This window comes from Balaenoptera physalus, assembly GCF_965194825.1.
Source record: "Balaenoptera physalus genome assembly, chromosome: 13".
NCBI lineage: Eukaryota > Metazoa > Chordata > Mammalia > Artiodactyla > Balaenopteridae > Balaenoptera > Balaenoptera physalus.
The window spans coordinates 53,375,656-53,391,723 of NC_138892.1; the positions used below are offsets into that span (position 1 = coordinate 53,375,656).

At 37.1% G+C, this 16,068-nt stretch overlaps 1 protein-coding gene across 2 annotated transcripts in view; it reads right to left on the bottom strand.

Moving 5' to 3' along the window:
- Positions 1–16,068, bottom strand: part of SRGAP1 (SLIT-ROBO Rho GTPase activating protein 1) — a 277,465-nt gene that overhangs the window by 74,618 nt on the left and 186,779 nt on the right. For both annotated transcript variants that reach the window (XM_082422706.1, XM_082422705.1), the window contains exons 7-8: positions 6,395–6,616; positions 4,314–4,415 (exon numbers count right to left, since the gene is read on the bottom strand). In XM_082422706.1, coding sequence (XP_082278832.1) covers positions 4,314–4,415; positions 6,395–6,616 — 324 coding nt within the window. The remainder of the gene's footprint in view (positions 1–4,313; positions 4,416–6,394; positions 6,617–16,068) is intronic.

Here is a 16,068-nt window from a genome sequence, read left to right on the forward strand (position 1 = left end):
ACTGATTTGACTTAACATACGTCACAAAATGATGACCACAATAAGTTTAGTGAACATCCATCATCCCACTGATACAAAATAAAAAAAGAAAAAAGGATTTACTCTCAACAAATTTTACACATAACACACAGCAGTGTTAATTATATTAACCATGTTGCGCATTACATCCCTAGTAATAATTTATCTTATAACTGGAAGTTTGTACCTTTTGATGACCTTCATCCAACTCCCCCTCTCCCCCACCCCCCTCTCTTTTTCTATAAATTTGGTCTGTTTTTGAAGTATAATTGACCTACAGCACCATGTTAGTTCCTGGCGTACAACATAGTGATTTGAAATTTCTACACATTACAAAATGATCACCATCTTAAGTCTAGTTACCATCTGTCACATACCACAAAGATATCACATAGTTATTGACTATATTCCTCATTCTGTACATTTCATCCCTTTGACTCATTTATTTTGTAACTGGAAGTCTGTACCTCTTAATCTCCCTATTTCACTTGAACGGTAAACTTTCAGAAAGTGGACATGGCTGTGTAACATTAGGTTGGAAAGACTTTGGAAACTGTGTATAGTGAGAAAGGTATAAATGATCATTTAGATTTAGGGTGCTTTCAAAGTGTTGCCTTTAAAAATAATGTTTATTAATGTTTCACTTCAAAGTTTTAATAAAAAGTTATACTTTTAAGTAAAAAAAAAATAAAATAAAATTGGGGAATAGAGTTGTGTGGGCAGCAGTCCCTGCTCTAATTCTATAGGCACAATACACAGCGAACCTAACAATATATATTTGTGGACCGGCTGACTGGAAGTTGGAATCATAAGGCTAAGGTATCACCGATGCAAGTTCACAGCATAATGAAACCGAAAGCTCATTTTAAAAGGTTTAACAGGCAAATGTAAAGTTCTTTACATTTGAACTTCACAGTTCATTTACTGTGAAGTGACAGTAAATGTCACAATCCATTACGAATCTGCATCAACCACAAATTTTATCAAGCCCTTCTCAAGCCTTTACTTCCAACTTTTACTACTTACGAGTATACTCAGGCCATTTTACAAGTGCATACTGCTCTCTTCTCTTTGTTTTAAGGCAAGTGCTGCAAAATCAACTATCTTCCAGGGCCAAGTAAGAAATGAAAATAGGTAAGTGGGCTGAGTGGGGCGTATGGCAAATAGGAAGCACGTGCTCTGCGTCTAGGGGGAGTATGTACTCCTCAGCTCAAGCCAGTTATCGTGCTATAGAAATGCAGGTCTAGTATGAGAAGATCTATTTTTTTTGAAGCTGAAAATCCACATTTTTATGCAACACTTCCAATTTTTAAATGATAATAACAATTTAAAAAAAATCAAGCACTGTAGAGCAAACAAAATTTGTCCATGGCCAGACATGGTCTGTGGGCTCTTAGCATGGAAACTCCCTTCTAAGAAGGCCTCCTACAGTTTCAAGGGGTGTCCATTATTTATAGTTGTCTAAGATTTGGTGAAAAGGTTCATGTTCTATTTAGCTGCCCTATCTATGCTTTTGTAAGCTTGGATGAAATTCTCCCTCAACTTTGATCTTTCCACTGGGCAGTCAAAATTATTTTTAGTTAATTAAACTCTTTCCAATAAATTTTGGACTTTATGAGTATGTGTGTGTATACACACACACACACACACACACACACACACACACATATACACATAAGTTTGTGCAGAGGCAGAGAATTACATAGAATTATGCATGTGTTTCTTTACTTGTATATTTTGCTTTGACACCAAGGTGTCAATTTTCTGTCCTCCTATCAGTGGATGATCAGAGGCAAATTCCTTATTCATGGTGGAGAAAAGTGCTACACAGGGGGTCCAAATCAGCAATGATTGCTATGTTGTTCCCAAGTTAGGTCTCTTATTTTTCACATTGTATAAACGACTTGTTATAGACTGCTTCTCCACTAGACACATGCTAAATGTAACTTATTCATCTCTGTACTTTCCACACCTGGCAAAATATGTGGAATGTAGAAGTTGCTCAATAAATATTTATTTTACTGAAATGAACTGACCCACAGCATCAAAACTCCTTAAGTTTGTTCTCAATGCCTCTCGTCACACGATTTCAGCTTCATCTTCAGCTCATCCTCAAGGAGAACCTGGGTGATAACCAAACTGCTCTATTCTCCAACCTTGAAATATATTAAAACCTCTTTCCCTCTTTCTACACCTATGAAGTCTACTGGTTGCCACAAATCCAATTTAAATCTTACTTTCCTTGGGAATCCCATTCTACTACAGTGAATCTGTTCCATATCCAAGAATCATAAACCACTTGTCATGCTCAGAAGAAACATCAGGACAATCCAATTCATTTGTTTCTACAGTAAATTTTGAAAAATTAGCCCTCAGAAAGCACTGTCTGCCCCTATCAGTTTATAAAGATACTGTGCTTCTCCACATTATGCCCAAAGAGGAAGACTAGGGTCACAAAATCAAAGGGCTGCAGACGCCAGACAGGTAACATAAATGGACTAGTCCAATGTAAGAAAATCAGGAGCTGAACGACTATGGCAAAGTGGAATTCGAGTACCCCAGCCTTTCCCTTCATGAGGCAACACAGGGGCCAGAGTTCCCACACTTTCCTGTTTTGAACAGGCCCAAATTGTGTGAGCCAAACCAAACAGGTCTGTGGGCTGCCAATCTGGACCTTGCATATAAGACACTATTTTCCTAGAGTTTAGAGACTGTTTCCAAATAAAACCGCGAGAGCATATGCATGAAAAGAAAATTGGAAGTCACTAGGCATACAAACCCTAGGTCTAATAGGATCCAATAAACTGCATTAAGTGAGTATTTTGTGATGCCTTGCCAAAACCCTAAGCTCTAAAAACACCTCAAAGAGAGCAACAGCTTTCCTTCGGAAAGTTTCATTAGTGGGACTTTACACAGAGACTGAAATCTTAATCACATTGGTTGCATCTTATATATACATGTTTGAATAAGGGGTGGTTTGGTTCTTCCAGAAAGACCAGAAACCAGAAAGGCTGCAATGGGTTTTCACCAAACTATACTGGTCTAGAAACATGACACTCTTTCTTAACAGAAACAAACACACATTCACATAATTCAAAACATCTCAGTGGAATCAGAATAAAAGAGGGTACTAAAGTGAATTTTGACCATTTATTTTATCAAGGGCAAATTGTTGTTTTTTTCCTTTCTGCCCCACACTTCTTCTTTTGGAAATTGTTTGTCTCTAGAAATACGTATTTCTGCTGGGGCTGTCAATCAAACGGTTCTATGAATGGGCACAGAATCTAAGCTGGCCAATGAAAAAATCCCATTACCTGGCTGTAATAGTTGGTCCAAAAGTATGCATGACTTAAGTCAGGCCAATGAAAGATCTTATTTCAGAGACAAGGATGTTGGGAAGAGGTGAGATGGTAAACTGTAGGGACCATGTAGTCCTGGATCTCCCTATACAGGACATGGGGAGAGACTTCCTACCAACACACATGAAGATACCACTTCAAAGTGATGAAAAGAGATTCCGGATAACTATCATCTGGACACAGATCCAATCACCACTGAGGCTACTGCAAACATTGACCAAAAAGTAAACTTTGTGACTTGACTAAGTTTGATTTGGGTTCCTGTAAATTACATTTGAGTGCCTTGACTAACACAAGAAACATTTGTGGTTCCTATTTTTATTTAAGTAGAACATGGACCCAGTAAATCAATTTCAGAAACAGGCAGCTGAATTGTACGACTGCTTTCTGGCTCAACATATATTTATAATTCACATTTTATGTTCTATCCATTTAAATCCACTAATGTCAGCAAATAAACAGTTTTATATTCCCATTCAAGTACTATGATTTTTGTACTCATAATTATATCAGTAATGTTATATTCAGTACCAAAGACCTAGAAACTACAAAAAAAACATAAAAAAGGACTAATTTCAAAAGTTAGGATTAAATTAACATGTCAGACATTTCTTTCCATACACTCATGTAGATTCTTGAACACATATGTTGAATTTGATAATCTATTGGGAACTACTTTCAGTATTTAAGAATTTAAGAATAAAAGGTGTGTTTACATGTGTATGCAGTGAATCCCTGGTAAAGTATTCATTTATGGTAGAATATAGAACCTTTGCATTTATCTTCTACAAGGAGTATTTTAGGAACTCTGATTTAGCTGAAAATGCAGGATGAAGAGATTGCAGTTACAACGTTAAATTCCCTTAGGTCGTGTGAAATTGTCTTCCAGTTTACATTAGAATTCATTTTACTTGTGAGGGCAGAAAGCATGCTCACCTCCTCGTTCTCAATCTTGAGCGTGGCCAGTCGGGACTGCAGCTGCTGGTACCTGAGCATGAGCTCCGCCTGGACCGGCTGCTGCGCGCTGACCTGACACACCTGATGGGGAATCAGAAACCACAGTTACAACCGGGAGCCGTCCAGCCAGCCTCCAGGTGCACAGTTCTCCCATTTAAAGGTTGCACGAATCAGGCAGATCCCCTCAAGATTCCAATTACATATTTTACTTTTAACAGCCACCTCAAAACTTCAATCTTAAATATGAACTTGTTATGTAGGTGGCAAGAGCAGAATGCAGCTGCTTGGTCTGGATATGACTGGGAAGAAAGCAGAGGTAGGAAGCATCCCTCTAAGAATGTGGCGGTTGCTGGAGATGGAGCTCTGACGCTGCCGTCTACCTGTGGAATAAGTATTGCGCAGAGTGTGAAGGAAGATCCAAGTGTACGGTCATGCGGGCCAAAGTAGGGCAGGCAGCAGAGCCTGCTGGTTATAGTCAGCTGGGTGACTACAGTAAGTTACTAAACCTCAGTTTCCTTATCTGTAAAATGGGGATAGTAAGAGTACCTATGCCATAGGGCTGTGGTGGGGATGAAATGGGATGATGTACATAAAGCACTTAGAACACTGCCTGGCACACAGTGAAAACTCAGAAAAAGCGAGTAACTGTTTTCTGTATCTTTCAACCATGGCTTGTCTTGCCAATTTTCAGCCAAATCATGTGATTCACCATGAAACTGAGGAAGCCACTTGACTTAGGCTTTGGTAGAAAGATATTTTGGCCATGATCTCAATTATGGATAAGGTCAAAATTAGAGCCTTTTAATTATATTAAAATCAGACTAGAAATGAACAATTTCTTTTCATCTTTCTCATCACAGAAATGGTCTCAGCAAATAAGAGTTTCCTTTTATGGAGTCTCTAAGACATCATAGAAATTATTGCTTCCTGGCAGAACTGGCCATAAAAAAGGGCAAGAGACTTACTATAATAAAATAATAATAGTTTTAAAAAAGTAAAAACTTTTAACCCAACTGAAATCACTTGTTTGTGACATTTTATCATTCTGTGTTGAACACATCCATCCATAACTGAAAGATTAAAACCATTTGGTTTTAGAAACATAACTCTGGGTGGGATAAGCCACTCGCCTGTCAAATTCATGTGCTATTGGCATAAAGATTGCTTACCATTTTTAATCAAGTAATTCACTCTATCAAATCAAGCAAAAATAAAATTAGGTTAGAAATATACCAGGTACATACATATACATCTTATAAGTCTTAGCATTAGGTGTTTCAGAAAAAATATGATATTAAAGAAGAAATCTGCCATGGAAATTATAAGTATATCTATTTTTAAAAACATACCGTCACCACAATAAGCTAAAATTGAGTTTTTAATCTATGAGTACTGTTTTGCACAGCTGGGACACCAAGTGCTATAGAGCATGCTTCATTATTGGTTCTTCTTGTTTCCCCCTGTTCACAGACAACAAATATACCACTGTAACTCAAAAATGGTTTAAACGGTTTTTTTCCCTTGCATAAAATAGGATAGAAAGCCAAACTCATATAAAGAACCTAAGATATAATACACCCTTTCTAATGTTCATTTTACCGGTTTGGAGATAACTTGAGTCTTAAAAAAAATGGTTTGTATCTTTTTTCCTCTCTTCCATTTTCCTGCCATTTATAATTATTTTTCTTTACAGAGATCTTTAAATCAGGATTATAAGAAGTCTTCAGACAGATTCTATTGGGCCAACAAAATGCTTTGTTTTGAACTTAAATTTGAATGTCTTGAGGTGGAGAAAGAATTCTTTAACTATCCTGCAACAGTTCAGTGCTTACACCCAGGTGAGTTTGCACCTCTATTTCTTTGGTCTCTGGAGGCATTAGAGTGTTTGACCATTGCTTTAAAAGGTGGTAGTGGCTGATTGTTGAGTATTATGCTAAGACCCCATGCAAAGGCAGCCATGAGAAGACAACTGGGAATTTTTACAACTGCTGGGTACAGCAGGGGAAGAGTAATATAAGTTAAGAGACAATTCATTAGTTTTAAAATAATCAATTACTGACCTCATCACCCATGTGAGACTGAAACTCAAACTTCATTGGTGGACAGAACGCAGCAGGGTACATCTCCATGAATCTCTGCTTATCACTCCTGGGCTCCAAATTGTCAACTGCATTCTCAATAATGTCTAAGCCTTCGTGTCTGGAGGTTTCAAGGTTATACTCCGCAGAGAGATATGTTCTCAGGGCTCTGTTTAGACTTGCATGGTAGCCAAGATCGCAGCACTTAAAAAGTAAAAGAACACCACATATAAAAATTAACTCAAAATGGATCACAACTTAAATGTGACAGCTAGAACCACAAAATTCTTAGGAGCAAACCTTCATTACCTTGCATTAGGCATTGGTTTTTTGGATATAGTATCAAAAGCACAAGCAACAAAAGAAAAAATAAATTGGGTTTCATCGAATTTGAAGACTTTTGTGCTTCAAAGGGCACTCTCAAGTAAAAAGATAACCCACATCATGGGAAAAATATTTTGCAAATCATGTTATCTGATAAGGAATTTGTATCTAGAATATATAAAGAACTCTGGCAACTCAATAATAAATAGACATATAGCCCAATTAAAAAAATGGGCAATGGATCTGCTAGGTACTTCTTAAAAAATACATATACAAATTGTCGATAAGCATATGAAAAGATTCTCAACATCATTTGTCATCGGGGAAATGCAAATCAGAACCACAATGTGATACCACTAGGATGGCTAAAATAAAAAAGATAGGTAATAACAAGGATTGGGGAGGATGTGGAGAAACTGGGACCCTCATACACTGCAGATGGGAATGTAAAATGTTGCAGTCACTTTGGAAAAGAGTCTGGCAGTTTGTCAAAAGGTTAAACATATGACTTGGCAATCCATTCCTAGGAATATATAAAAGAGAGATAAAACTTATTTATACATGAATGTTTCTAGCAGTATTATTAATAGCTGAAAAATGGAAACTAAGTATCCATCAATAAATGAATAAACAAAATATTTTCAGCCATACAAAGAAATGAAGTACTGATACATGCTACAACATGGGTCAGCCACACATTGTATGACTCCATTTATATGAATATCCAGAATACGCAAATTTATAGAGACAGAAGATAGATTAGTGGTTGCCTAGGGCTGGGGGATGAAGGAATTAGGAAGTGATGGCTAAGGGGTGCAGGATTTTTCGGAGTAATGAAAATGTTCTAAAATTGATTGTGGCAACATATACACAACACTGTGAATATAATAAAAGCCAACTATGGATTTTTAATGGGTTAAATGTATGGTATGTGAATAATGTCTCAATAAAGCTACTAAAAAATAAAAGAAGCAAAATCAAATACAGAAAAGAAATAATGAAAAAATAGCTTTCAAGTTTGTTCATGCATACTGAGATTCATACAACGATCTACTGAAATCCTTCTAGGATGAAAACATACTAACTGTAATATTTTGATGTTTGTATAATTTACTGAAGACAACAATAATCTGTACTCTTTCAGAAATGGGAAAAACAGGTTTGAATCTGCCAAAATAGCCCAGGAATGCCTTCTTTCTTATGTCTAGAATAAAATTTTTCAATAAGAAATGACTGCCAAAGTCCTTTTATCAGAGATAGAATTTTGTTTAGTATTCCTAGGAATACAAGGGCTTTGGGCTTCAATCTTCACTATCTTTAATTTGTATTTATTTATTCATATTGCATTTTAAGAGAATATAATTTAAAAAACAATGTAACTCTGGATACTAGTCAGTTATAAATTACTGACAGAATTTTAAATTTGTACATAAAAGCAATATAAATCTCTTAAAAAGAAAACAAGTGGTTTTAAAGGTACAAAATCAGGTCATCCCTATATTGTTCTAATGAAGTTCAATCAATTCAGTCTGATTCAATTCAACTCAACTCCCTAATCGGCCATCTATAGATGCCTGGGCATTTGCTAGGCTCCAGGAATATGAAAACTGGAACACAGTAAAATATAATCTCCATTCTCAAGGAATTCAAGTATAAGTTGTTCATCAGTTTGCTACTAAGAGTAGGAGAAGGGTGCAAAGGACACAACTTGTCTTATGTTTTATGAAGGTACAGATTTAATCACTGACCTGTCCTTAGAGATGCCAACACATTTAATTCCACCCTCACCCTCCAATTTCATAATGCTTAAATTTGGGATTTTTACATACACATATTATAAAATCTTGGTTTTCAAAGTGTGGTCTGTGGACCAGCAGCAAATGCAGACTCTTGGGCCCCACCCCTGACCCACTGAATTAGAATCTGAAGTTAAAAAAGAAATATTCACGTTGATTCATATACACACTAAAGTTTGAGAAGCACTGCACTAAAACAATCAAGTAAAAGGGCCTTGAACCCTGTCCTTTAGGGGTGCCATTTCTCCAAACAGGCCAGAGAATCGACTTGATTAAAGATTACTTGATTTAAAAAAGCAGACAGTAGCTGCCACATCACAATTACAAATATAAGCAAAACAAAGTTGCGAGACGCAGCAATCAGTCTCTGCATTAATACATTTCCAGTGGAATCAGCTGCACCCAAATACAGGGACTGATTTTCCGTTAATTAAAAAATTCTAGCCTCAGATGAGCAAAGTCCTCTTTTATTCCTCTTACTACTCAAAATCCATAATGGTTCTGTGTAGCAGCTTTATACACCTCAGAGGGACTGAAAAATTATTTTCAATAACATCTCATCTTATGAAAACATAAATTTGTGAAGGAAATGGCCTCATCTCTTTGAGATGTACCAGTGCTTCGAAACACCCTACTATTCTGAAAGAAGGCAGATTCAACTTGATTATAATGAAGCAGATCACACAAGCTCCTTTACTTTATGAGTACTGATCCCAATGGGACTTAATAGAAAATTGATATTGAGAGGAAACAACCCAGAGAAAAGCCTTTTCTTACCCCCAACAAAAACCAAGTCTCTTTTCAACTTAAAAGAGAAAGGAAAAAAGAGAAGAAGAATGAAGGAAAAAGAGGAAGAAAAAGAAAGAAGTTCAACCCCGACTATCCACTTGAATTACAGCTCTGAAAAATACATACAAAATTTTCATTACTTCCAGACTTAGTTCACTCCTCACTTCCTTAGTTCACTTCCTTACTGGTCCCAGTAAGACACCCCTTATTTCACTGTTGTTTCCTAATAATTTGGGGAGAAGCATGCATGCGGCTTAGTAATCAACCCAGGGGCCTCCCTGGGTGTCTTCTGGACTTTGAGAACTTAGGAGATTTCTGTGATGAGCTTTGATGGAAAATTTCCTTCTCTGACCTCTACCAGTACTTTCCAGTCTGTGAGGTCATGTAACTGGCATGATTTTGTTACTTGTGATATGCAGCTTTTTTTACACTGTAGGCTTTTTAAACATCCAGAATTTTAAAAGAAACAAGAAACAGCAATAAAAGTCTTATTCAAGGTCTCCTGAGACAGCAAGACCTGTCACAGTCATTTTTTTTTTTCTAAACTGGAAGCTAAAATGACACTGGATATGTTAAGATTCAAGATACTTGGTTAAAAGGCCTAAAGTAATTCTATGGAGCTTATGAATTATTAATGACAATATGAAGAGCCAGCTTCTACACAAAGAGTTGAATTATAACCCAAGTGCCCAAATGCATTTAATGAGGAAAATACATAAGAAACCAATAAAACATCTCATGAAAACAAAATAGTGTTGTTCTGATGGATGAAAAACTCTGAATGGATATATTAAATTATGGATTAAAGCTGGGGAAGGAAAGACTGTTAGAAGTTGAAGGCTGTATTTTTTTTTTTTAATATCCTAAGAGCTGCCAAGATAGATTCCACTAGGCATTAGTCTGTATCACCACAGTAAGGCTAATTTCCTTAGGCAAAAGTGTTACAAATAGTATAAAAAAATGAAGATGAAATCTAGGTACTGAGGCCTGTGACAAATACTTTTTCTTGTCCCAAAGGCTGAGAGATTGGTTCAAGTATACTTGGTGGGTATAATGTCAGGATGTCAGGTATAACTGGATCAGAGCTGTTCAGGGAGACAACTTTTTTTTTTTGAAATAAACTCCATGACATGAGAAGCCCCACTAGGGGTAGAAGTTTGGACTTAGATGGGATTACCATAATGGAAAACAAGTCCTACATACATGCTTCCAGAACAGTAACAGCCAATGTCATTTGCAGGGCAGCCCAGGAAGTGGCTGGAGGGCAGTCCCAAACCTGTATGTTACTCCAGAATTAAGTGGTTGTCATGAGAATGGAGAGGGAAGAACTCCTGCAGAAGTATTCTGTCTTAACTTCATCACTCCTGCCTCTGTCTGAGAAGCTTCCATGATCTTTTCTTGTGGGTCCTGTTTCTGGCTTTTAATAAGTTTGGCTTTGACCATTCCAGAACAGTGGATATTGTGTAAAGACTCAGTCTACCCCTTCTTTTCAGTCTTTCTGAAAAATAGTGCAACCCAAGCAAACTGAACAGCAAAATACAGCTTTCACATGACCATGGGTAGCTTTCAAAGACCAGAAATAGACACTCTCAGAGCTTTTACAGTAGATGTCAAGGAAGAAAGTTGATTTCTTCTGTGTAAGTACCTTTGTCCTTCACTAATTTCTTCTCTAGCCATTCAGTACCTCAGGCAGGATACCACAAACACATTTTGTGAGACAGAGGCATCTTGTGGAATTGAACTGTATGTCTAAACTACAGGCAACTTTTACACACCTGCTTTCACCTCTGGGTTCCTGATGATCCACAGCTGACAATTTAAATTTTGCTGCTACTTTAACTGCAGCTGAGCATTTAGCAAAACTTGTTTTGAGTTTCTCTTTAGCATGGAAAAGGTCAAAATGGTACGTCTGTGTGATACAAATGGATACAAAGTAGGAAACAGGAGAAGGAGAACAGAGGTTGCATATGCCTGAGCCAATGAGTAGGCTGAATAATCTTTTGTTGCCTAATACAGCTCCCACCCACAGGGGCAATCATTTCCTTCAGAGGAGCTGCTACTGGACTCATTTCTTCCCAGACCAAATCTCTGTAACTACCCTGAATCAAATCACAAGAGAGGAGCGAGAACAATAAACCAAGCCTCAATTAATACAGGTCAGGTGATACATGCTATGGAGAAAAAAATCAGAGGAACAGGGAGAGCTAGGGGGAAGGGCATTGCTCTTTTATATAGGGCAGCCGGGTGCCACATGAATGAAAAGGAGGAGTCTTGTAAAGCTCTGGAAGAAAGAGTGCTCTAGACAAAAACGAGAAAGGCCGCAGGCAAGAAAAAGCTTAGTGGGTCTGGGTAAGAGAAAGGCCTGTGTACCTGAAGCATGGTGACTAAGGGGAAAGTTGCAGGAGGTGACACCGAGTGGCAGGTGGGTGCCAGTTCACATAGCGTCTTGGTGAACAGTTTGGATTTTATTCTAATGGAGACTTTTAAATAGGGATTACAGGTCTGATTTATCTTTTTTAATACTTTGGTTGCTTGGGAAGAGAATGAATTGATTGGAAGGTCTTAGTGCTAAGTTGGACATCTTAGGAAGCTATTGCTTCCTAAGTGCAGGCAAGAGATGAAGAGGCTTCGTCTCAGAGACTGAGAGTGCAAGTAGTGAGAAATACCAAGGTTTGGGATATTTTGGATGTAGAGATGATAGGATATGCTGATGCGTTTGTATGTGGGGAATGAGAGAACTGGGTTTTTCGCTTGGGTAACTGGGTGGAAAGTGGTACCGTTTTCTGAGATGTAAACAATGGATAAGAAAAAGTTGTTACGTGTGTGAAGGATGATGGTGACAGTAGGGGCAAATGTTCAAGGTGTCTACAGACATCTGGTTAGAGATGTCCAGGAGGCAGTGGATATGCAAATCTGAAGCCCAGGAATATGATCAAGGCTGGTGAAAAAAAATCTAGGAACCATCAGATAGTATCGAAGGCAAGGGACCAAGAGAAAAAAAAAACAAAGGATCATGCCTTAGGCAACTTTCAACATTCAAAGGTACAGCCAAGATGGAAAAGCAGAAAAGCGAGCGCTGGAGCCTGAGAAAGTGCAGCCTATACAGCAGGTGGGAACCAGGTGGATGCAGTTTCTTTAACAAAGGCCCACAGCATCTCCATTGGAAGGAATGTTTAAAGCCATCCACTTCGGTCATCCAACTCATTTCAGTTTTTAAATACCCTTTCTTCCATGAAGGGATAAAAACACGCATACATCAGTTTACATGATAACTACACTGTCCTAACCCATCTAACGTGATCTCTTTATAATCTTCCTAATAAGAGTTCAGGCCTAATGGAGACTACAATATTAAAATTTGGCAGGTTTTCATGGATAAATTTTAATACTATTATGTAGTGGGGGAAAAGTTAAACTAATTAAGAAAAATCTGAACTCTGAATAAAATGCTTTTTAATTAAAAATATGTCCCTAGAGACAAAAGGATAGCTGATTATATAGAAATGATAAAATAAACATGGCATGCGGTATACGATGTAACCTAACTTCAATCTTATTCTGTAGAAATGGCTAATAAAACACATGACAGAAATCTCTACCAAGAAAATTAGCTGGAATAGGGGATTTTCTATGGCAATATTCCATAATGGTAACAAAGATTTATCCTTCAAACTTCAAAGTGACCTGCAAACTTTTACAGGGAGTAATTGGAGACAGTGATACTGTACTGTAAGGATGACAAATACTTTATTATCATAGGGCAGGTGCTCAGGGACAAAGCACTAATAGAATCTTACTGTTGAGGATTTTGTTTCTCTGACTACCTTTTGAGGGTGGGTAGGTGTGGAACTGGACTGAAAGAGGTTATATTACCAGTTCTGCAATCTTAAAACCAGTTGGTTTAAGAATTTCAGATACACAGAGTAGTGAATATGATTATAGATCAGAGATTCCTAGCATTAAGACTTGTACTCTCCCCAACTCTTTTCTCTTAGCAAATCATAATCACTTGAAAATTTCAGCATTCAATCACAAATATATTTGCTGCTTGTATGATTTTTCTTCTTGTTGTAATACATCCTAATTTTTACAGAATAACAGTTATGGTCTCTTCTGCACTTAATGTTGGGAATATTTAATGATAACAGATACAAAATCTATTATTTACAAAACTACAATCTATTTTACCCTATAATTATGCCTTTATTCTCCCAAACCAATTAAATTTCCTTTGGCCAATACTTGCAATTCATATTAATTTTTTAGAATGACATAATAAAAACCTCACTGTGAAATTAACTTTGTTCACTTCCCACCTGATTCCAAAGTAAGAGACTGTTACTCTACAAACTAAAATTTACTTAGAACTTTCTTCAGAGACAGAGGAAAAGCCATCTGAACAATCTTCTGCTTCAGTGACACTCTGGATTAACTAATACTCAGTTCATTTTATAAAGCAGAGGTTGCCCAACTATGCGGCCTGTGAACAAAATCCAACCCATGGCCTGATATGATAAATGAAGTTTGACTGCCGCATGACCATATCCATTTGCTTACTTACCATGGCTACTTCTGCACTAGAGTTGAGTAGGTACAGAGACTATAAGGTTCACAAAGCCTAAAATATTTACTACCTGGCCTTTTACAGAGAAAGTTTGTCAACTCCTGCTCTAAAGCATAGTGACCAATGCCAATGCACTGTGAATATACACAGTTAATAGGCCCTCTCTAATACTCCTGTACATTTCTGCTCAAACAATTAGTCTGTATGCTTTCAAGAGTTGATTGTACAGGGACTTGCCTGGTGGCTCAGTGGTTAAGAACCCGCCTGCCAATGCAGGAGACACGGGTTTGAGACCTGGTCTGGGAAGATCCCCCATGCTGTGGAGCAAATAAGCCCGTGCACCACAACTACTGAGCCCACGTGCCACAACTACTGAAACCCGTGCACCTAGAGCCCGTGCTCTGCAACAAGAGAAGCCTCCGCAATGAGAAGCCTGCACACTGCAACAGAGTAGCCCCCCCTTGCCGCAACTAGAGAAAGCTCACACGCAGCAACGAAGACCCAACATAGCCAAAAATAAATAAAATAAATTTATATATAAAAAAAGAGCTGATTGTATAATATCTGTGCCATTTATATTTATTATAATTTAATTAAATATTAAATAAACTGATAAAATAATTGAGAAAGGAGCTGTTGGAAGATTTAAGAGTAAACAAAATTGTTATCAAATGAGGCACAATTGCCAATTGTGTAAGACTGCGTAAACATTGTATACATCCAAAATATTTTTTCTTGTGTGTTAAAAAAACCTTAAAAGTAGAAATCATAGATAATACACAGTGGGTGTGGTTGTACATAGGAAGACTGACTATTCAAAATTCTGTACAAAAAGATAAATAATAATTTAAAGATTAGCAAGTTCAAGTACATTGGTATACTTTAGATTAAAATATTTAAGGCATGGTTTTAATCATTTTTTATAACTCTCTGCTTTTTCCGTTTCTAAGTATAAAACATGCCAAACTTACAGATAGGAGCAAAATATATACAGTCGGCCCTCCATATCCGCAGGTTCCACATCCATGGATATGAAGGACTGACTGACTTTAAGGGACTTAAGCATCCTTGGATTTTGAAGGATGCTCCTGGAACCAATTACCTGTGGATATGAGGGACAACTGCATACTTTTAAATAAATAAAATATTACAGGTATTTCATAAGTCCTCTAACCCTGCCAATTGCAACCCCTTCCCTTCTCCCTAAAGATAACTCAGTATCTGGAGTATCCAAACTAACATTGATAGGTAAAGGTGAAGTGTATCTAAAACAGATAAAATTGGACTTATTAAATAAAAAAAAAAAAATTAGATCACCTCCAAATCTATAGGAAAGACTTGAACTAATCTATCAAATTGCTGAAGTATTAGTTTTTAGACCTGTAGTCGTTAACAAAAGAGGATTCCATTAAATAGGGTGCCAGTGATATATATGGAAATTTATACTCTGAAGTACCTGAAAATATTTTCTTAAATTATCATTCCTGTTTAATTTACATTATTAATTTGTACTCTAAGAAGGCATTTTGCTGACCAAAAGTAAATTATCGCCCAGATGTTGCTGAGTTCCAAATTAGTAGATTTTCAATTTAATAAAATCCAAATTCAAGAGGTTTTAGAATATCCATAGTTTGTTGCAAGGGAAAAACCTTAACTACATATGATGAAGGAATCAGAGCTATATCACCATAAGCTAGTGATCAATTCCAGTAACACTATCAGTGGGCCAAACATACGTTGTTACATACCTACATAAGACACAGCAATACCACCCATAGTGTATTCCATTGCAATGTGCTTAACTTGAATCCATAAAGCCTTTATATAGTGTTTGCTTTGTAGGAAATATAAGGGATAGAGAAATGGGCTAAATAACAACACAACAAATTATCAAATTGAGAAGCTGAGATTTTCTCAGGAACTCCTGTCTCCTCAACAACTGTCTCTTTAACAAGGGACTTGGCTGGATAAAAAAAGACTAAAGGGACACATCACACAGATGCAACCGTGTGATCCTAAATTGGATCTAGCCTAGACATACCAGTTGAGAAACATCTTGGGGGAGGGGTCACAAATGGGAATGTAGCGGTTATTAGACGAGATAAAATTTTTCTGAAACGGAAGGATGGGAGATCAACGACTGAAAAAAGGTAGTTAAAAAGCTATACGGGGGCTTCCCTGGT